The 21,445-nt window shown below is 50.8% G+C and overlaps 1 protein-coding gene across 1 annotated transcript; it reads left to right on the plus strand.

Annotated features, from left to right (window-relative positions):
- The first annotated feature begins 3,248 nt into the window (after nt 1–3,248).
- LOC149359936 (uncharacterized) lies at nt 3,249–4,846 on the plus strand. Its single transcript, XM_089567759.1, has 3 exons — nt 3,249–3,352; nt 3,470–3,938; nt 3,973–4,846. Exons 1-3 carry the CDS (start codon nt 3,249–3,251, stop codon nt 4,639–4,641), a joined length of 1,242 nt encoding a protein of 413 aa, XP_089423885.1. The 3' UTR covers nt 4,642–4,846.
- The last annotated feature ends 16,599 nt before the right edge of the window (nt 4,847–21,445 follow it).

The raw sequence follows: 21,445 nt of genomic DNA on the forward strand, positions 1-21,445 counted from the left end.
TGGCAGCCATGACTCGCAGTAGCTAAAAACTTGTTAGAATCCATGCTGATACCATATGTTGTTTTAACGGTATAAGTGCAACTTGGCCAAGCGGCACTCTGGCTAACTCGTCTTTGTTCTGCACGTGGAGTGTCAAATACAGTGGCGTAGCCAGGAATATTTTTCGGGGTGCAATCGCCACAACTTTAGCATGTGGTAAAAGTTGTGGCGATTATCATTTTCTTTAGTCCGCGTTGTTACTTGGTTATATTATTATGTCTCCTGTTCGGCTACTGTTAAGGCAGAAGCCTACAGCGCCCGTAGGCTAATTCCCCCCCCCCCCTACCGTGTCCGTCTGAAGTCGGGAGGGGTTAGGAATGGCGACAGCGGGTCGCGCGATTCGGATGCCGTCCAAGGATGCGGGAAAGACCGCGACCGCCTTGTCGGGGACCAAGGGGCCGACGACCCCTTGAAAGGATCCCTTGACAAACATAGAAGTGGGAGTTGGGGACAATAAGGTCGACGACTCCTTAAACCCCCGACTGTCTAGCTAAGCAGTGGCGCCTCCAGAGTCGGGCCCTGGCGTGCACTGGGCTCCGCCTACTTGTATGCGCAGTGCCACTGCAGCAGTATAGGGAAGCGCACCTGAAGTTTGCTGCCACTGCACCAGCGCCACTTCTCCCCTGCCGGTCATTTTGGCGTTTCCGTCCGGGCACGTCGCGGGCGGAGCGCATTGAGCCAGCAGCCTGTCGACTGGTATGCGCGTGCTGCTCGCGCAGCTGTCTCTCTCTCTTTCATTGTGAGCACGCGCCGTCCTGCTCGCGGGCGCACAAAAGTGGTGTTGCCGCTCGCTGTGAGTCATGGCTGGAATTCCGCGACGTTCTAAGAGTGGAGAAACTTGTTGTGTCAGGGGCTGTCACAGTAGTTCTCTGAACATCAACGGCCAAGGACTGCCCGTGGAATTCTAAAGATTTCCTGGACATGTCCTACATTCTTGGGGGAAAAAATTTAATATTGGAAAATTGTAACGTACAGTAACGGAAATATTGAAGGTAATGGTCCACCCTTTCTATATGCAGCAAAATCTTAAATATTTTTCATCGCTCGTATCGAGCAGTTGACGATAGGAAAAACGTTAAAACGAAAACAAAATGCAAGCCTATCGATGGGAGATTGCTATAGTGAAATCTTCCACTATATGAAAAAAAAATGCGTTCATACACTTTTTCCTATTAAAAAGTGTTTTTGTCCGGTGTATGAAATGGATGAGAACGAGAAACGGCAGGCCTCGATAACTGCTATGGGCAGGGTGAAGTAAGCTTTTGCCTGTTGCTAAACACGTTTGGCATGTTGCACGCGTAATATTATTGCTGAGCAGTTTTTGTTGTAATTCACTAAGCATGCAGTGTTTAGTAAAGCTCGCGCTAACGAAACTCATTTCTTTTGCCATTTTTTATTTTGGAGACTGACAACAGCTAGCGGCATTATGCAGACGCGTGTGAGGCAAGGTCAGTGATCGCCTCAATGTTCTGACTTGTGACGCCTGGCTCAATTTTCGAAGTTGCTTTACATGTAAAAAATTTCTAAAAACAAAAATAATCAAAATGTTTGCTTGCACATGAATGAGCGTTTGCATATGAGCGATGGCTCTGCAAATAAATTGGGGATGCGCGTGCGCTGTAATCGGCATTAAAATAAATATACCAACCGCTTATCTCCGTTGTAGCGATTGACCAAACTAGAGCATTTTTTCTCTTTGCCGTATATAGCAAGAAGCTGGTAGGCGCATTTCGTGAGTGTTTTCGTTTTTCTCCTCAGCCTCGCGTGTCGCCTTAAGGCCACTTTATTTTAAGTTAAAATAAAAATTATTTCCATTATTTTTCAGCGAAACACGTAACAAATTCCTTATTATTTGGCCAACAAACCTGCATGCATCTAACTGCTCAGCCACCCAACGAAATTAAGCATCTTGCGAAGATGGCTGCGCCAAAAAAAATGGTATTTACCTCGAATTCCACGTCTTAAATGACCTCGTCATTTACTTGCGATACACATTTCGCCGTTACGGTACCGACTTTTTCGTCAACAATCTGCTTCACGTAGTGGGCCTGATCCACTAGCAGTTCATTTTTCAAGTTTGCGCAGCGAAAAAAAAAATTCACTGTCCACTATCTGAGAGCGTACTGCAGCGACAGAAACAAATGCGAACAGCGCAGTGCCTAGGCGCTCCGCTGTTGGAATTTATTTTCGTCACGCTTATACTTGGCTCGCAACACAAATACGCTGGAGACATCCGTGATACAATAATGTACCACTCTAGCGTCTTTTTGTTACTACCGAGATAAAAACGCATTGAAGATAAATTCCGACTGCGCAGCGCGTGGGCGCCGTGCAGTCCGCATTTTTTTCTAGCGCCCCTGTACATTTTGCTAATCCTCTGAAGCTCGTCAGCGTTCAAGCACGAGGGAAAAAGCTCGCGACTGCACAAAGAGATTTGCAGGCTGGCCAACACGTGCAAAGTACGTGCAGAACTGGCTTTTTTTCGGGAGAAAGCGCGCTGCTCGCGCAGCTACTCAATGGGAGGGAGACCGGTTTGCCCGGACAATAGTGCGGAGTCGGCCGGAGAGGGCGCTTTTCAGTGGCGTCCGCAGCGCCCCCCTGCGAAGCTGCGGTCCCCTATTGGTTGGAATTGGGCGAGAGCCGGTTTATTAAAGCTCCGCCCAATTATCGAGGGGATAAAAACCGCTGCAAACAAAGAGCGGAGGGGAGCGCGCCGAGTCCCAGTCTCGGCCGCTTTTCGACGGCCTTTTTTTTTTGACAGCCTTTCTTTAAACCGCCTTTTCTTTAAGTGTTTGTATTTCGGTCTCGTCTTGATTAAATCAGTTTTGTCTGAAGAAGTCTGGAGTGGCTGCCCCAACCGGCAACGTGTCGCCGGACGAGCGGACAAAGTACCGCTGACCAACGTACGATCGGACCAACCGGCCATTCCATTGCGACTTCTTTTCTTATTTAACTGGTGCCGTGACCAGGATAGTCCGAGCGGCTTTCTGCGAGCGGTTGGAGGTACTACCTTCCGGAAGCCTGACGGGGCAATACCTTTGTGAAGAGTCCCGTGGACCAAGGTCCAAGTGAGGCGATACCCTTGCGCGAGGCCCGGAGACAAGACTCCACGACAGTGCCAAGGAGTGAGCGAAGAGAGACCGACGGAGCGAAGCGCTGCGACTTCGGCGGCACCTGCGATTGCCGACCTCGTCTACCGGGAGGACGTGATGAGCCTACTGCGAGCTGTGGATGCCGGCCACTCATCTGCGCCTATGGACGCAACCTGCCGCTGCTGCGCTTCAAGTGCCATGATCGACAGCCCGATAATAGAGTGAGTTTCTCCAGTCTCACCTCACTTTCCCCGGGTGTGCTTGAGCCGCAGGGTTAGAATTAACCAAGGCAGAATGGCAACATTTGGTTGGCGGAGTGGATATGGCTGTGGGTACAGGTATGGCCAGGAGCGAGCGCAGATGTCTGAGGCAGAGCAAGCCAGGGAAAAGGAAAGAAGTGACGCGTATATTGAGGACCTCAAGCGTCAGTTAGCGATAGCCGAAGAGAAGCTACGCAAGGAGAGGAAAAGAATGGAAGAGGAGGAACGCTCACGGAGAGCGGCTAGAGTACTGCGGGAGACAGCACAGTTGCCGTCCTACCGCATCGTATGGGACGCTGATGAAACGCAAATCGAGGCAGTGAAAAAAGACGACAGGGCCAGCGGCATTCAGTCGGTTCTTTTCGAGGACAGGAAAGAGGTAGCACAGGTTCCGGCAAACAATACAGCTAGCATTGGCGTTGAGGAGCCGCAAATTGTGGAGTCAACCACGGTTGTTGACCCAGACCAGCAGTTCTTAATTCCCAAGGTGGAGGTGAGCTCCACGGATGTGACTGCGGAAAATTCGACCTGTAATCAGACTGTGCAGGTCGAGTGCTGCGAGGCAGCACTCGACTGTGCAGGTCGAGTGCTGCGAGGCAGCCGAGCGTGTCATTAGCGATGCTAATGGCACTGATGAGAACGACGACATGGAATCATCGGCCAGCCGGGTTGCCCAGTGCTACCTTTTGCTGCCAGCTGAAGCGGCAGTATGCAAAGCAGGGTTTGACGGAAGCGGCATGGGTGGTCAAACAGCATGCGCAGCACTCATACCGACGTCAGAGAAGCCGGAAGAACAGCTGGGCAAGCCAGGCTGTTCCGACCCAGGAAACTCAGACTCGTCTGGCATCGCGAAAAGTTTGGTGCTAGATAACTGGAATCAGAGCACGGGCGACGGAGAATTCGTTCCATGCCCTCAGGGAGGCGAAGGTACACCTCCGCTGATAGGTTGGTACCGCGACCCATGCCGCGATCACCTTGCGGTTTTGCGCAACAGGTGGATCACAAACCGAGATGTCGCTGATGGCGAACTGGTGGAGCTGGCCGTGCCACTTTTTAAGAGGCCCTTTGTGAACGAGAGCTTAGAGGCTTTCGCGGAGACCTGCGCCCCATATGCGCGCACGGGCGGCGGCTCCGCCGATGCAGAAAATGAGCTACGCAACTGGAAAGGACGAATGCGACGACTGTGCACGCTGCAACAGGTAATGTTCACTTTCATGCGAACAGGTCACGTGTTCGATCCTGGTGGATAGCGACAAACACCTAATAGCCACAGCCTTAATCCACTCTGCCACTGTCAGGTTGCAATAAGAGTAAAGTATGGCTCGAGCACACAATGGGCAGTAGGTGAGAGTGGGGAGACCTGAACAGTGTACAGCTGAGACTCTGAAAATGACTGGACTGGCCCATGCGGGTGTTATGATTGTGTTCTGCGTGAACTGTTTTCCTTGCTGAGGACATAATCCACGTCTGACGAGAGTGCCGTGTTATATGGCCTTTCTTGCCCTCGTTGGGATCATGTTGCGGTGTATGTGCAACTTAATGAAAACTATGTAGCAATATGTATTCTTCATCTTTGAATTGACATGTTCTTGCATGTATGATTCTGTCACGATTTTACCAGAGGGTTCCATCTGTGCTTCTCTGCTTGTACTTGAAATTTGTTAACTGAGAATTGTGTTTGCATCTGCATGCAGACAGCGTCCTGAGCATGTTTTCTCTTGGAATTGTTAGTAGGACGCAGAAGCGCTCCTTTTTTTTATGTTGTTGGTGCAGCCCCCGGTTGACGGTGCTGTCCCTTGTGCCGTGGTGTTTTTTTTATGTTATTGACGGCCGGATCTTCTGTACTTTTGCGCGCTTTGGTATGTTGTGTGTACGGCGAGCGTCCACCCAACATTCTTGGTGGGGAGGTGTTAAGGCAGAAGCCTACAGCGCCCGTAGGCTAATTCCCCCCCCCCCCCCCTACCGTGTCCGTCTGAAGTCGGGAGGGGTTAGGAATGGCGACAGCGGGTCGCGCGATTCGGATGCCGTCCAAGGATGCGGGAAAGACCGCGACCGCCTTGTCGGGGACCAAGGGGCCGACGACCCCTTGAAAGGATCCCTTGACAAACATAGAAGTGGGAGTTGGGGACAATAAGGTCGACGACTCCTTAAACCCCCGACTGTCTAGCTAAGCAGTGGCGCCTCCAGAGTCGGGCCCTGGCGTGCACTGGGCTCCGCCTACTTGTATGCGCAGTGCCACTGCAGCAGTATTGGTTGGAATTGGGCGAGAGCCGGTTTATTAAAGCTCCGCCCAATTATCGAGGGGATAAAAACCGCTGCAAACAAAGAGCGGAGGGGAGCGCGCCGAGTCCCAGTCTCGGCCGCTTTTCGACGGCCTTTTTTTTTTGACAGCCTTTCTTTAAACCGCCTTTTCTTTAAGTGTTTGTATTTCGGTCTCGTCTTGATTAAATCAGTTTTGTCTGAAGAAGTCTGGAGTGGCTGCCCCAACCGGCAACGTGTCGCCGGACGAGCGGACAAAGTACCGCTGACCAACGTACGATCGGACCAACCGGCCATTCCATTGCGACTTCTTTTCTTATTTAACTGCTACTCAAGTTTTTTGTTTGCTCTGCGAAGGAGATGCTTTTGCTTGATAAGAAGTCGGTTTAGCAAACCACGAAATCTTGAGCCGATTTCCCAGAATCAGGATTTGCTAAAACCGGCTTCTATGTCATGAAAAGCGTCTATGTCACAGAGCAGAATAATTTAATAACACTGACTCGCGGAATAAATATCGTTTGGTTTATGGGGTTTAACGTCCCAAAGCGACTAAGGCTATGAGAGACGCCGTAGTGGAGGGCTCCGGAAATTTCGACCACCTGGGGTTCTTTAACGTGCACTGCCATCGCACAGTACACGGGCCTCTAAAATTTCTCCTCCAAAGAAATTCAACCGCCGCGGCCGAGATCGAACCCACGTCTTTTGGGTCAGCAGCCGAGCACCATAACCACTGAGCCATCGCGGCGGAACAATAAATATCGCCAAGTAGTTGGCTGAACGTGCGCTAAAGGAAGCAGCACATATTTTTTTTTCACTGACAGCTTTCCCTCCTTTCTAATAACTGTGACTTGAACGTTGCGGAACCCAGTTACGGAGTAAATATAAATTACAGTATTATTACACAATAGTAGTTGGATTCCCTCTCTTGATCTCGTAGAGGGAAATTTAGTTAATGATTGGATTCCCTCTCGATCTCGTCTGGGAAATTTAGTTAATGATGATTGTTGTAGGATGCTTGACGTCTTGCAGATTCGAATTGCTCAATCACATTGCAAGAGGACACTTCTGGAGAGGTTAAACTTTTTATAACAATTAAAAGCACAAAGGAAGATACAAGCAAGGAGAAAACATATTTACAATTGACTGGCTCGCAGTTCTAGGTGACGAAACCAGCCCTCGGTCCTGCCGAAGCAGCTGGTTTTAAAACCAATGTCCCCGCCCTCGGTGGGAGAATAACCAATCAAGTACTATACAAACATCCACCCAATAACTTATTGGGGAAAGGAAAATACCACAAATCAGCAGTTGGGGAAAGAATAACACAACCAATGAATGATTGGGGAAAGAAGCTAACTCATCGCGACACTGTACACATATGCACACTTTCCACCATCACGATTTCGGATAATTATGCTTTCCCGCTGCGAGCTTCGCGAACACTCGCTTTCCCAAGGTCCGGTTGCCGCCAAGTTCGAGGAACGCCATTTCAACTCATCTGTTTCTCGTCGTCGCTCCTCATGCCTGCAGCTAGCGTGACAATAGGTCAAAGCATGCCGCTGCAGACATGGTACAAAGAGCCACGCACTGTGACGCGGGTCAGCCTCGCCGTACACACGTGCACACAGGATGCCGCCTAACGACTCCGTCCATAAGAGGAGTTTGAAGTCTCCTGTAATCCCCCGCCATTCAGCGCCTCCGTTCTCCCGCTGGGTTCACTGACCCCTTTCAAAACACGGCACCGCGAACTTCACTCCTCCCAACCAAGAATGTCACACAGACACTTGTTGTCAGTGGGACATTAAAGTTCAGCCACGGTGTCCAACAACAAAAGTACATACGCACGCACACACACGTACGTCGGCTGTCCGGTCAGTCCACCAACACGCACACATGCGCCGGCTGTCCGGTCAGTACACCAGCACGCACACATGCGCGCACACAGCGGATATTTCAACCCGCACACACAAGGCCGGAAACCAATCTGCACATTCCAGAGTTCACCATGTCAGATCGGTGCCCAAACTGGCAGAAATAAATTCTAGCCACCTACATCTCGAAACAACACTTGTTTCTTTTGAGCCTTGCCCAGAAGACTGGACCCAACTTCCGAATTATCCGGGAAAACACCGGTTCTAAAGGCTGCCGCCACCGTCGGAGCAATAGAGCTCACCTGCTCCCCGCGGGCTACGAAGATTGCTGCTGCCCTCGCGTCTGCATTCTCCACTTCTTTCAATTTTACAGTTCGCTCAGGCCTCTCATCGGCTACTTCGCATGCAGTTTTGCAACGAGATTCAAGTAGCCCTAGCTCTTCGTACAACTGCCCACCGACGTTCACTTCAAAGAAAATCATGCCTTCGAGCCTTCTTTTCTCATAATTGACTCCACCAGCTTGCTTGCGCACTTCTGGCAATGCAGCACACTGTCTCTCCTCCATACTGATAGCCACGGGGACAGATGCATTATACCAATCCTGCAGTACCTTATCAGCTTCGAAAACCATTGCAGTGATCAAACGCGCATTTCTCTCATCCTCGGCATCAAATGCAGGCTCATCTTTCTTGGTTAGCCTATGATCATCTGCAATAACATTGGCAGCTTTCGGATCTGCCTCAAGCTCCACCGGAGCCTCAGGTTTGTCTTGAACAGACTCATGCGAAGTTTTAAAATCTTCTTCAAAATATGCGCTCTCATTTGCTACATATAGCTGCTCCCTGTCTGGCTGTTCTCGCAGCGAGTGTGTCTCAGGTGTTGCCAACTTCCCTACACCTTCAGCTATAGTATCTGCGGTCACTGCGCAGAGTGTCCGCTCCGGCTGGCTACCCACCTCATCTTTGGCAGCTAGCTTACACTTGCCTGCGAAGGGTGTTCTCGTTATCCGCGCCTGCTCTACCTCTTCGTCGAGCGTTGCAGCTGCCCCAGAGTTTGCGCCAACCTGTTCACAAACAATGCACTCATGTGCCTTCTGGGTCTGCTCTATCTTAGTTTGCTCTGACAGGCAGAGCTTCACAGGCGTGAACAACGCCCCTATGCCCTCAGCCATCTCTTCTGGCACGGCACACCCGATTGGGCCCTGCTGCCTAACCGCTATTTCGGTCCCTGAGGCGACACAGGTTTTAGAACGCTTACCTTTGGTACGCAAATCGCCGCATGCCTGGTCCTCTGTCTTATCTGATTGACTGGCCTTCTCAACAATCATCTCCGAGTGGGAACACAGCCTCTCAGGCACCAGCATTTCCACATGGGCTACTAGTTTGCACACCTCTCTCCTTACAACCGGAACACTTTGTTCTCGCTTCGAATTCGGGCAGTTAATCATTAGATGCCCAAATTTCATGCAGTCAAGGCATTGAATTGCAGCAAATTGGATCGCGCTAGCAATGTTCGGTCCCTGCTTTAATTTCGATTGCATCTGCGCAAGCTTTAACTTTTCTTGCTCAATGAGAAGTTTCAGCTTCTCAATCTCCAGCAGCTGCTCTGCCTTCTGCTCAACCTCAACGCGTCGCATAATGCCCTCCCGATTATACCGTACGGCAGCCATCTCCCTTTTCCGTGCTATCGTTTATAGCACGAAAACACTACACCGACATGGTGAATTCGGAGGAAGCAGAAAGGTCTACCTCGCAGGTTGCTTTCCTCTGCCACGGCAATCTCGTCGCCCTGAGTGACGACAGCGGGCTCCTTGATGCGGATGAGTTGAGTTGAGCCCCGGCTCTCACAGCAGCTCGCTGACTTGTCCTGTCTCGTTTGACTTGCTGGTCGCCTGGTTCTTCTCTTGAACCTCAACGCGGACGCCTGGTTCCTTCCGCAGCTCACGGATTTGGCACCTCCACGACACGTCGGTCGCCTGGCTCCTTCAGCTTCTCGCTGACTTGAGCCTCCTACGTCCCGTTGACAATGACCAGCAGTCTCATGAAGCTTTCAGCGTCGCTCTATGACGCTGACGTTCCTCCTTTAGGACGTACCGCTCTGCAGCTTGTCCACCGACTTGATCCTCCGCCCCTCCGTCAGATACCTCGAGCAGGAAGACGTAGCAAATCCTGTCGGCTGCGCCAGTTGGATTCCCTCTCTTGATCTCGTAGAGGGAAATTTAGTTAATGATTGGATTCCTTCTCGATCTCGTCTGGGAAATTTAGTTAATGATGATTGTTGTAGGATGCTTGACGTCTTGCAGATTCGAATTGCTCAATCACATTGCAAGAGGACACTTCTGGAGAGGTTAAACTTTTTATAACAATTAAAAGCACAAAGGAAGATACAAGCAAGGAGAAAACATATTTACAATTGACTGGCTCGCAGTTCTAGGTGACGAAACCAGCCCTCGGTCCTGCCGAAGCAGCTGGTTTTAAAACCAATGTCCCCGCCCTCGGTGGGAGAATAACCAATCAAGTACTATACAAACATCCACCCAATAACTTATTGGGGAAAGGAAAATACCACAAATCAGCAGTTGGGGAAAGAATAACACAACCAATGAATGATTGGGGAAAGAAGCTAACTCATCGCGACACTGTACACATATGCACACTTTCCACCATCACGATTTCGGATAATTATGCTTTCCCGCTGCGAGCTTCGCGAACACTCGCTTTCCCAAGGTCCGGTTGCCGCCAAGTTCGAGGAACGCCATTTCAACTCATCTGTTTCTCGTCGTCGCTCCTCATGCCTGCAGCTAGCGTGACAATAGGTCAAAGCATGCCGCTGCAGACATGGTACAAAGAGCCACGCACTGTGACGCGGGTCAGCCTCGCCGTACACACGTGCACACAGGATGCCGCCTAACGACTCCGTCCATAAGGGGAGTTTGAAGTCTCCTGTAATCCCCCGCCATTCAGCGCCTCCGTTCTCCCGCTGGGTTCACTGACCCCTTTCAAAACACGGCACCGCGAACTTCACTCCTCCCAACCAAGAATGTCACACAGACACTTGTTGTCAGTGGGACATTAAAGTTCAGCCACGGTGTCCAACAACAAAAGTACATACGCACGCACACACACGTACGTCGGCTGTCCGGTCAGTCCACCAACACGCACACATGCGCCGGCTGTCCGGTCAGTACACCAGCACGCACACATGCGCGCACACAGCGGATATTTCAACCCGCACACACAAGGCCGGAAACCAATCTGCACATTCCAGAGTTCACCATGTCAGATCGGTGCCCAAACTGGCAGAAATAAATTCTAGCCACCTACATCTCGAAACAACACTTGTTTCTTTTGAGCCTTGCCCAGAAGACTGGACCCAACTTCCGAATTATCCGGGAAAACACCGGTTCTAAAGGCTGCCGCCACCGTCGGAGCAATAGAGCTCACCTGCTCCCCGCGGGCTACGAAGATTGCTGCTGCCCTCGCGTCTGCATTCTCCACTTCTTTCAATTTTACAGTTCGCTCAGGCCTCTCATCGGCTACTTCGCATGCAGTTTTGCAACGAGATTCAAGTAGCCCTAGCTCTTCGTACAACTGCCCACCGACGTTCACTTCAAAGAAAATCATGCCTTCGAGCCTTCTTTTCTCATAATTGACTCCACCAGCTTGCTTGCGCACTTCTGGCAATGCAGCACACTGTCTCTCCTCCATACTGATAGCCACGGGGACAGATGCATTATCCCAATCCTGCAGTACCTTATCAGCTTCGAAAACCATTGCAGTGATCAAACGCGCATTTCTCTCATCCTCGGCATCAAATGCAGGCTCATCTTTCTTGGTTAGCCTATGATCATCTGCAATAACATTGGCAGCTTTCGGATCTGCCTCAAGCTCCACCGGAGCCTCAGGTTTGTCTTGAACAGACTCATGCGAAGTTTTAAAATCTTCTTCAAAATATGCGCTCTCATTTGCTACATATAGCTGCTCCCTGTCTGGCTGTTCTCGCAGCGAGTGTGTCTCAGGTGTTGCCAACTTCCCTACACCTTCAGCTATAGTATCTGCGGTCACTGCGCAGAGTGTCCGCTCCGGCTGGCTACCCACCTCATCTTTGGCAGCTAGCTTACACTTGCCTGCGAAGGGTGTTCTCGTTATCCGCGCCTGCTCTACCTCTTCGTCGAGCGTTGCAGCTGCCCCAGAGTTTGCGCCAACCTGTTCACAAACAATGCACTCATGTGCCTTCTGGGTCTGCTCTATCTTAGTTTGCTCTGACAGGCAGAGCTTCACAGGCGTGAACAACGCCCCTATGCCCTCAGCCATCTCTTCTGGCACGGCACACCCGATTGGGCCCTGCTGCCTAACCGCTATTTCGGTCCCTGAGGCGACACAGGTTTTAGAACGCTTACCTTTGGTACGCAAATCGCCGCATGCCTGGTCCTCTGTCTTATCTGATTGACTGGCCTTCTCAACAATCATCTCCGAGTGGGAACACAGCCTCTCAGGCACCAGCATTTCCACATGGGCTACTAGTTTGCACACCTCTCTCCTTACAACCGGAACACTTTGTTCTCGCTTCGAATTCGGGCAGTTAATCATTAGATGCCCAAATTTCATGCAGTCAAGGCATTGAATTGCAGCAAATTGGATCGCGCTAGCAATGTTCGGTCCCTGCTTTAATTTCGATTGCATCTGCGCAAGCTTTAACTTTTCTTGCTCAATGAGAAGTTTCAGCTTCTCAATCTCCAGCAGCTGCTCTGCCTTCTGCTCAACCTCAACGCGTCGCATAATGCCCTCCCGATTATACCGTACGGCAGCCATCTCCCTTTTCCGTGCTATCGTTTATAGCACGAAAACACTACACCGACATGGTGAATTCGGAGGAAGCAGAAAGGTCTACCTCGCAGGTTGCTTTCCTCTGCCACGGCAATCTCGTCGCCCTGAGTGACGACAGCGGGCTCCTTGATGCGGATGAGTTGAGTTGAGCCCCGGCTCTCACAGCAGCTCGCTGACTTGTCCTGTCTCGTTTGACTTGCTGGTCGCCTGGTTCTTCTCTTGAACCTCAACGCGGACGCCTGGTTCCTTCCGCAGCTCACGGATTTGGCACCTCCACGACACGTCGGTCGCCTGGCTCCTTCAGCTTCTCGCTGACTTGAGCCTCCTACGTCCCGTTGACAATGACCAGCAGTCTCATGAAGCTTTCAGCGTCGCTCTATGACGCTGACGTTCCTCCTTTAGGACGTACCGCTCTGCAGCTTGTCCACCGACTTGATCCTCCGCCCCTCCGTCAGATACCTCGAGCATGAAGACGTAGCAAATCCTGTCGGCTGCGCCAGTAGGATTCCCTCTATTGATCTCGTAGAGGGAAATTTAGTTAATGATTGGATTCCCTCTCGATCTCGTCTGGGAAATTTAGTTAATGATGATTGTTGTAGGATGCTTGACGTCTTGCAGATTCGAATTGCTCAATCACATTGCAAGAGGACACTTCTGGAGAGGTTAAACTTTTTATAACAATTAAAAGCACAAAGGAAGATACAAGCAAGGAGAAAACATATTTACAATTGACTGGCTCGCAGTTCTAGGTGACGAAACCAGCCCTCGGTCCTGCCGAAGCAGCTGGTTTTAAAACCAATGTCCCCGCCCTCGGTGGGAGAATAACCAATCAAGTACTATACAAACATCCACCCAATAACTTATTGGGGAAAGGAAAATACCACAAATCAGCAGTTGGGGAAAGAATAACACAACCAATGAATGATTGGGGAAAGAAGCTAACTCATCGCGACACTGTACACATATGCACACTTTCCACCATCACGATTTCGGATAATTATGCTTTCCCGCTGCGAGCTTCGCGAACACTCGCTTTCCCAAGGTCCGGTTGCCGCCAAGTTCGAGGAACGCCATTTCAACTCATCTGTTTCTCGTCGTCGCTCCTCATGCCTGCAGCTAGCGTGACAATAGGTCAAAGCATGCCGCTGCAGACATGGTACAAAGAGCCACGCACTGTGACGCGGGCCAGCCTCGCCGTACACACGTGCACACAGGATGCCGCCTAACGACTCCGTCCATAAGGGGAGTTTGAAGTCTCCTGTAATCCCCCGCCATTCAGCGCCTCCGTTCTCCCGCTGGGTTCACTGACCCCTTTCAAAACACGGCACCGCGAACTTCACTATAGTCATGACACTTGCTTTTCAGTCTTCGGGTGCAGAACTCTTTCACATCCTCCCACACGCTGTTATTGCAGAACAGTTTGATTACTGTTGTCGTTGTCGTTAGAAAAACTTTATTAAATCAAGTGTTAATAGGCATCGCTGCTAATCTTTTTTCAAAAAAGATAAGAAGGTGAGACTAAATAAGCGCTGGAACGGCGTGTCCGGACAAACCCCAGAAGGTGTCCAGCGTCTTATTGGTGAAACGGAAGTTTTCTAGAAGAACGAAATGCTGGGAGAGTTGGTGGGGGTTGTAGTGGATAGCGCAAGGAACGAAGACGGCTTCGTGCCTGTGTGGAAGTTTCCTTGTGGAATGCTTCATTTACAGAAAGAATGTGGTTGCTGTTCCTTTGGGAGATCACAAAGAACTCGCCGGAGAACACCATTCAGGCTTACGCATTTCGTCTGTAGTGTCGAAGAGGCAGTTCCGTCAGACGACTGCGATTGCGTCTTCGTGTCCAGCACGTTGTTAATGTGCGCAAGGAAGAGGCTGCTCTAATTGCAAATTACGAGAGAGTTCACAGCGGAAAGATTGAAGTTTTCATGGCCTGAGTGACAAACAGCAAAATTACCTGAGTATGAGACAAAAGCCTGCATAATGATCTTTCGCCAGCGCTGAACTTGGGAGGATCCTCCCCAACAATCAACAATTTAAAGTTGTTTATTAAATTTCATCTGAGGTGTAGAGGGCTAGCATGCGCCATGTGTGTTTATTCCCCCCTCACCCCTCCTTTCTTCGCGGCTAAGGGAAGTGAGCTTCGCCTTTGAGCGGGCCCCAAGGAGATCAGTGGATGCGCGCAGTCTCATTAGGAGCGCCCATCTTTCTGTCTCCTGTGCCGCCGCTTTCTCCTGTGCCGGAGCGGCCGGCTCTGTCAAGCCGCGCATTGTCCCCTTTCGGGGAAGGACGCGTGTTTCTCGCCGGGACCGCTTCGCGCCCGTGTAGAAAGAGCCATAAAAATGTCAGCACCACCACTGCATCGTACGCCGACGGCTCAAAGCGTCTTGACAAACACTACTTGCGGCCCAATTTAGATACTAACGCTTCGTCGGAGGTTCGACATCTTTTCTTTTGAAAAGAGAACACTGCTAGACGAAGCGGGGCCGGGCGCGTCCGGATGAATGGGGGTTGTGGGCGACAGTGCTGCTGGCTGGCGTCCGGTATGGCCCCTAGGCTCGACAACTCGGTCTCAAGAAACGGGAGCGCGCAGGAGACGCCACCGGACAGAACGAGCACAGCCACATGCTTAATTAGGGAAAGTGACGGCCACTTGAATTATGACGCCGCCCGGACCCCGGAGGACGGCTGCTGGCTCGGCAGTCCATTGTGATCCGACTCGTATAGGAACGTGGCTTGGCGCCCTCGGGTGTTGTCGACGACGGTGCAGCTGGCTGGTGGTCGGTGATGGCGCCGAAGCTGTAAACTTGAAACATCAGCAGTTCTCAAGAAACAGGCGCGTGCAGAAGACGCCACCGGACAGAACGGACGCAGCCACCTGCTTAATTAGGGAAAGTGACGGCCAGTTGAGTTATGACGCCGCCGGGACCCCGGGGGGCGGCTGCTGGCTCGGCAGTCCATTGTGATCCGACTCGTATAGGAACGTGGCTTGGCGCCCTCGGGTGTTGTCGACGACGGTGCAACTGGCTGGTGGTCGGTGATGGCGCCGAAGCTGTAAACTTGAAACATCAGCAGTTCACAAGAAACGGGCGCGCGCAGAAGACGCCACCGGACAGAACGGACGCAGCCACCTGCTTAATTAGGGAAAGTGACGGCCAGTTGAGTTATGACGCCGCCAGGACCCCGGGGGGGGGGGGGGGGGGGCGGCTGCTGGGTCGGCAGTCCAGGGCAATCGGACTGGCATGGGTCGCGGTTCGGTGTTCCCGGTTGTTGTGCGCGACAGTTGTGGCCCGCGTTTGGGTCCCATAATTGCCCTAATTCTGAGAACCGTCAAGGCCACGGGTTCTGGGGAGACCAGCGCCCGTGGAGGTGTCTTGCTATGTTGTTTCTATGTGTTTTGATTTTTCTTCCTTAGGGGAGAGAGTTGGTCTAATATAGTGGAAGTGTTTTGCTATGTGTGTTTAAGTATTTTGCTTTTCTTTCCATAGGGGAGAGAGTTTGTCTAATACAGTGGAAGTGCGAGGCGTGGCACGTAACCCCGGGAGCCAATCCGTTTGTCCATTCTCGGAATGTACGGTGTTTTAAAAATGATGTCCTTTTTACACTATGTATATTTGAGAGAGGGTTATGTGCCTTACGGAAGTTGGAGGGCGGGCCACACGGCTAATAACCAATCGTATTAAGAGTTGGACACGATTGGATGCTGAAGAATGTGGGCCGGGCCCATGTGTCTTTAAAACTGGGTCCCGAAGCCCGTAAAAGGGGTTCTGGGCTACGGGAAGTTGTAACGCATCTTCGGCTATGCCGAGTAGGGGCCTCCCCTAAATGTTAGCCAGTTCCATGTTTTGGTTCTCACTGCTCAACTTGTTGTATATATGTAAACTATTGTACATAAAGATTCAGTTTATATCCCCTGCAAGTTCTCGGTTGTTGCCAAGTATTGTCTAGCTAAACCTTCAGCCTTCAAGACATCAAAAGCCGTCTCCGACGGGGCACCCGTCGTGCAAAAGAAGGAAGGAAGAGAAAAGAACCTTTTCGCTTTGTAGGCGAAACTTTACTTGAGGGAACAATGTTGAAATGTTCTTCTAAGCCCCTGGTAACTTTCACATTTATAAGTCGGACACTAATGGAGTGAGTTGTTCCACTTGAAAAAATGTAGTCATGGATAGTTTTCATTTTTACAGAAAACGATTACACAAAAGGAATCAATGCTACATTTATTCCCGGCGAACTCACAATTTGTGCTAATAAAGCTTTGATTACCGAGACGGAGCTGTCACACGCCATTATAATATTTTCGTCATGGCTCCGTATCCCCATAAGCTGACGGCGGAACGCCGCTGGTCACGCATACTTGATTGAAGTAGCACAGAAGCGCCTTTCTTTCGCCAAGAAAGAGGTTTGCAGCATTTGATTGTTAATGCCATTGTGATTAGGTGCGCACCGACGTCGCAAGCCGCTAAGGCTTTTCAGCAATTCTCCGTTGTTATCTCTAGATGTTACTTCCGTTTGTTATTCTAGATGCGGATTTCACGGCTCAGTGGTTAGAATAATTACGATTTTCTTTTTGCAGGCGCCACGCTTTACGACTCACGTGGACACGTGCCAGTCACCCGTGGAAGACAAAGAAGCTGTCCAACGTCGCTCGGGACGAAGCTGCCATGAGGTCTCTGCCGAGAGCATCGCAAACCGGGATGAGGAGCCGTCAGCATCCGGCACTGCAGGTGCGTCGAACAGGGGCCGAAGTAGACTCTTAGAGTGCGGAGAGCATATTCACGGGTCCCTGGGTAGCCAGGACATTTACAGCACGCGCCACTTGACGAGCAACTGGCTGGTACAGATGGCCCCCACGTGACTTTAAGGGCGCCTGGATAATACAACGGGCACAGCTTGCAGAGTGCATTCAGTCTAATTGCCATAAGTGTTCTCGTTGTGCTTGCTCTGTACAGTGGCTCCCATGTGCACCACGACAGTAGAGGATCGAGTTAGCATCCGAGCAACCTACGTTGAGAGCGTTGACGTTGAATCGGTGTATCGAGTCGAGCGAGTCATGTTACGCAGCTGCGGTCGAAGAGGAGCGCTTATTTAATTAAAAGGGTTCTGAAACACCTTCAGAGTAGAGCACGTCAACTTGTTCAATCATTGTACTTTGTTGTTATGAGCACCTCAGCCAAATAACACTTCTACACGCACCAGAGAACCCACAACCGCGCGCGAAAGTTGGCGAGCCCTTTCCGGCGACTTTTTAATGCTCGCGCCTTGTTCCTTCGCATCGCTCCTGCGTACACCTGTTCAGAGCTGGCTATTGGTTAGGTTATTTCAGACGTCTGGCAGCTACCATGGCCGCAGCCAATAAGTGACGTAGCTCCGGCGGCTCAGGAAGCTCCGCCCCCGGAGGTGGGGCCAGCGGAAGAGCGCCGACCTTTCACCACGTAAAAAATGACTGAGGAGAGGGAAAGGCGTGCACAGACTCTAAAATTCAAATTTTGACTACAGATATCTGCGAAGCGCTAAAAAAAAAGCTACTGCTGGAAGACATTCGTGAAGCGGTTTCTTTAACATCACAGACATTCCGCAACTTTTTTAAATCTTGTTTCGCCTCGTCCTCGACGCCTACCCGCGCGAAGCGATTTTAGCGCAGCTTGCCTGGAAGTCTATTTATTCAGCGGGCCGCCGCGGTGGCTAATTGGTTATGGCGCTCGGCTACGTTAAAGAACCTCAAGTGGTCGAAATGTCCGGAGCCCTTCACTACGGCGTCCCTCATAGCCTGAGTCGCTTTGGGACGTTAAACCCCCATAAACCATATAGCCCTGCCGCCTGCCCGTCTTCAGCTGGCTTATATGGCTTAAAAACGGACTAGCTCAACATGACTTACTCAAGGTCATTTAAATGTCAGCAATGGCCCGACAGGTTACGCCAAGATAAATTCACGGTTTTCTGACGCGCAAGGAAGCGAGGTCATTATATTAAACGGAGAAAAAGTAAGTGTTTATCGTATGGGCATCTCGCCGCTCAGAGACTGTTCGCGGGAATTAGTTTTATTCTAATGTCATGTAAGAAATTCTAATTCTAATTTTATTCTAATGTCATGTAATATTCTAATGTCATGTAAGCATGGTGCGAATGAACGAGAAAATGGACATGTTTAGCACGCGAGTACAGAAAATGGAAATGTATCTGAACAATACGGTAGTACCGGCGATGGAGAGGATGAGTTCACAACACATCGCAACGCAAAGCCCACCTCGCGACGGTCTCACTGCAAGCGAAGGGGGCTACAACGGTCAACATAGCAGTGCCAAATAAGACACGCAATCTCCGCGTCTGGCAATGGAACTGCAGGGGGATCGCCTCAAAAAGGGCGGTCCTGCTACAAGAAACACTCACAACCGAATTGTCCCTTACAGGCTATAAGGCCGAAGCCCACAGAAACGAGCAAGGCAGAGGCGTCGCTTTACTGATTGGAAAGAAGATCCCATACATTCGGCATGACATCCGCCACACAGCCTGCTATCTAGAACACCTCACGATCGAGATCATACCGAACGACCACGTAGGGAACAAGCAAAGCATCTTCCTCACAAATCTGTACAGCAGCCCTAAGGATACGAGGCAAGGGTTCAGAGGCATTCTGGGCAAGATTGCCCACATCGCCAAAGATAGTCCGCTGATTTTAGGTGGAGATTTCAACGCCCCACACCAGGCTTGGGGCTACGCGTATCCCTCTAGCAAGGGAGATCGTCTTCTCACGACAGCCTCCGATCTCGACTTCACGCTGATCACAGACCCGGAAATTCCAACGAGATGTGGCACTTCCACATGCCGAGACACCACACCGGACCTCACTTTCGTCCGGGGCCTCGAGAAATGCGCTTGGCACAATTCGGGCATCGACCTTGGCAGTGACCACTATATTATCCGAATTGATGCAGAGATACCAGGAAAGAGGCAAAGGGAGTACAAGCTAATCGATTGGGACAAATTTCGTGCAGTACGGACGCAGCGATCCAAGTCATCCGGAGAAACCACAAAGCAAACGATAACGAGCTGGACCAAGCAGCTCAAAGACGACATCGTAGCCTCAGAGCGAACGATTACCACGGACGTTAAGGTAGAGAGAATGGACAGTCGATTAGCGAATCTTCTCGAAGCCAAACATTCCATTCTAGCCAGGTGGAAGGGGCAACGTTTCAACAGAAGACTACGAAGGAAACTTGCCGCTCTCAACAAGACCATTGAAGAATACTGCGTGGATCTCTCCCGACAACAATGGGACGAAGTCTGTAACTCCCTCAACGGCCAAATACGCAGAGGGAGTGGGTGGGGGCTCATAAAACACCTCCTCTACGAACACGGAACAAAGTCCAAAAATATGCAACGGACCAGGCTCAGTAAATTAGTACACTGCGCGAAGCAAACCACTACTGCCGAAGTCCTTGTGGAAGACCTTGCCAAACGGTACTTACCGCTTAAATCGGGGCTACCCAGTACCTTAGAAAGGAAGAACTATGACGGTGCCCCAAACTCGCAGCTTGATACGGACTTCACAGAAAGCGAAGTACACTTTGCAATTCACGAACTCAACAGTAACTCTGCAGCAGGCCCTGATGGTATCACAAATCGGGCTCTCCGAAATTTAGAGGACAGCTCGGTCACGTTCCTAACGCAACAAATCAACGAAGCCTGGAAAACTGGCCATCTTCCTGCCGAATGGAAACATGCAAACACGGTCCTCATCCCAAAACCAGGCAAGCCGCTGGGCCTACAAAACCTAAGGCCCATCTCATTAACGTCCTGCCTAGGAAAGCTAGCCGAACACGTCATACTTAATAGACTATCGGAATACGTAGAAGAAAAGGAGTACTTCCCCTCCAATATGATAGGCAGGCCGGGTCTCTCAACGCAAGATGCTATGCTACGAATCAAGAAAAGTCTGTTGGATCGCCCCACACGAGACACCAAGGCGCTGCTGGGACTAGACGTGGAACAAGCTTTTGACAACATCCAACATCAAACCATTCTCAAAGCCATATCTGACCACAATCTCGGAACACGCTTCTACCGCTACGTCAAGGCATTTCTGGAGGATCGAACGGCCACTCTCCGGATAGGCGAGCACGTCTCGGAGAGCTTTGAACTGGGCGATAAGGGAACACCACAAGGCTCAGTACTTTCACCATTCTTATTTAACTTGGCGATGACAAAGCTTTCTCGCGCACTGGGTGAAATTGCTGGTGTGGAGCACACCATATACGCAGACGATGTCACCATCTGGAGCACCGGTGGGAGCGATGCGGAATTGGAAGCTCGCATGCAAGAAGCCATCACGGTTACCGAGGCCCATCTCGCCCCAATGGGACTTCGCTGCTCTTCCAGAAAATCGGAGCTGCTCATTTACCACCCCCCAAGACCAGGGCGCCCGTCCAACGACTGGCGCAGACACCCCACTCCATGCATAGAGTTACACGACAGGGATGGAAATCGCATACCTGCGGTTGACAAAATACGAATTCTAGGACTAATCATCGAAAGTAACGGGTCCAACTCGGCAATGTTGGACAGCATCACGATCAAGATTGCAAACACGATCCGGATGTTTCGGCGCATCATGAATAGGCACAGGGGATTGAGCGAGAACAACGCCATTAGAATGGTCCACGCTTTTGTGCTCTGTCACATCATATACGTGGCTGCGATGCTCAACTTGAAAAAAGTACATCGGAAAAGGCTCGAAGTACACATACGTCGAGCTTTCAAGACAGCGTTGGGGCTTCCCGATAATGCCTCCACTGATCTTCTCTTACAGCTAGGAGTGCACAATACCCTTGCCGAAATCATCGAGGCACAGCACACGGCACAGATCGCACGCCTATCAAGCACTAAAGCGGGCAGAGAGATTCTCGTCAAGCTCGGCCTGAACACCATAGCAGAAAGGGACAACGTCCTGCAGTTACCTAAAGTCGTGCGAGAAGCAATTAAAGTGTTCCCCTTCCCAAGAAACGTACACCCGATCCACAATCAAGGAAGAAGACTCGCCTGCGCCAAAGCCCTCGCTGCGGACGCGGCAAGGTTTCCAGACCAGACAGCTTTCGTGGATGCAGCGTAC

Source organism: Amblyomma mixtum, chromosome 2 (genome assembly GCF_055824585.1).
Source record: "Amblyomma mixtum isolate Tamu chromosome 2, ASM5582458v1, whole genome shotgun sequence".
NCBI classification, from domain to species: domain Eukaryota; kingdom Metazoa; phylum Arthropoda; class Arachnida; order Ixodida; family Ixodidae; genus Amblyomma; species Amblyomma mixtum.

Bases quoted from the DNA above. Each gene is read 5' to 3' on its own strand.
- LOC149359936 (XM_089567759.1), top strand. From the start codon at position 3,249: ATGAGCCTACTGCGAGCTGTGGATGCCGGCCACTCATCTGCGCCTATG. The intron at 3,353-3,469 runs GTGAGTTTCTCC...CTGTGGGTACAG, and splicing joins ATCGACAGCCCGATAATAGA to GTATGGCCAGGAGCGAGCGC. The intron at 3,939-3,972 runs GTCGAGTGCTGC...TCGACTGTGCAG, and splicing joins CCTGTAATCAGACTGTGCAG to GTCGAGTGCTGCGAGGCAGC.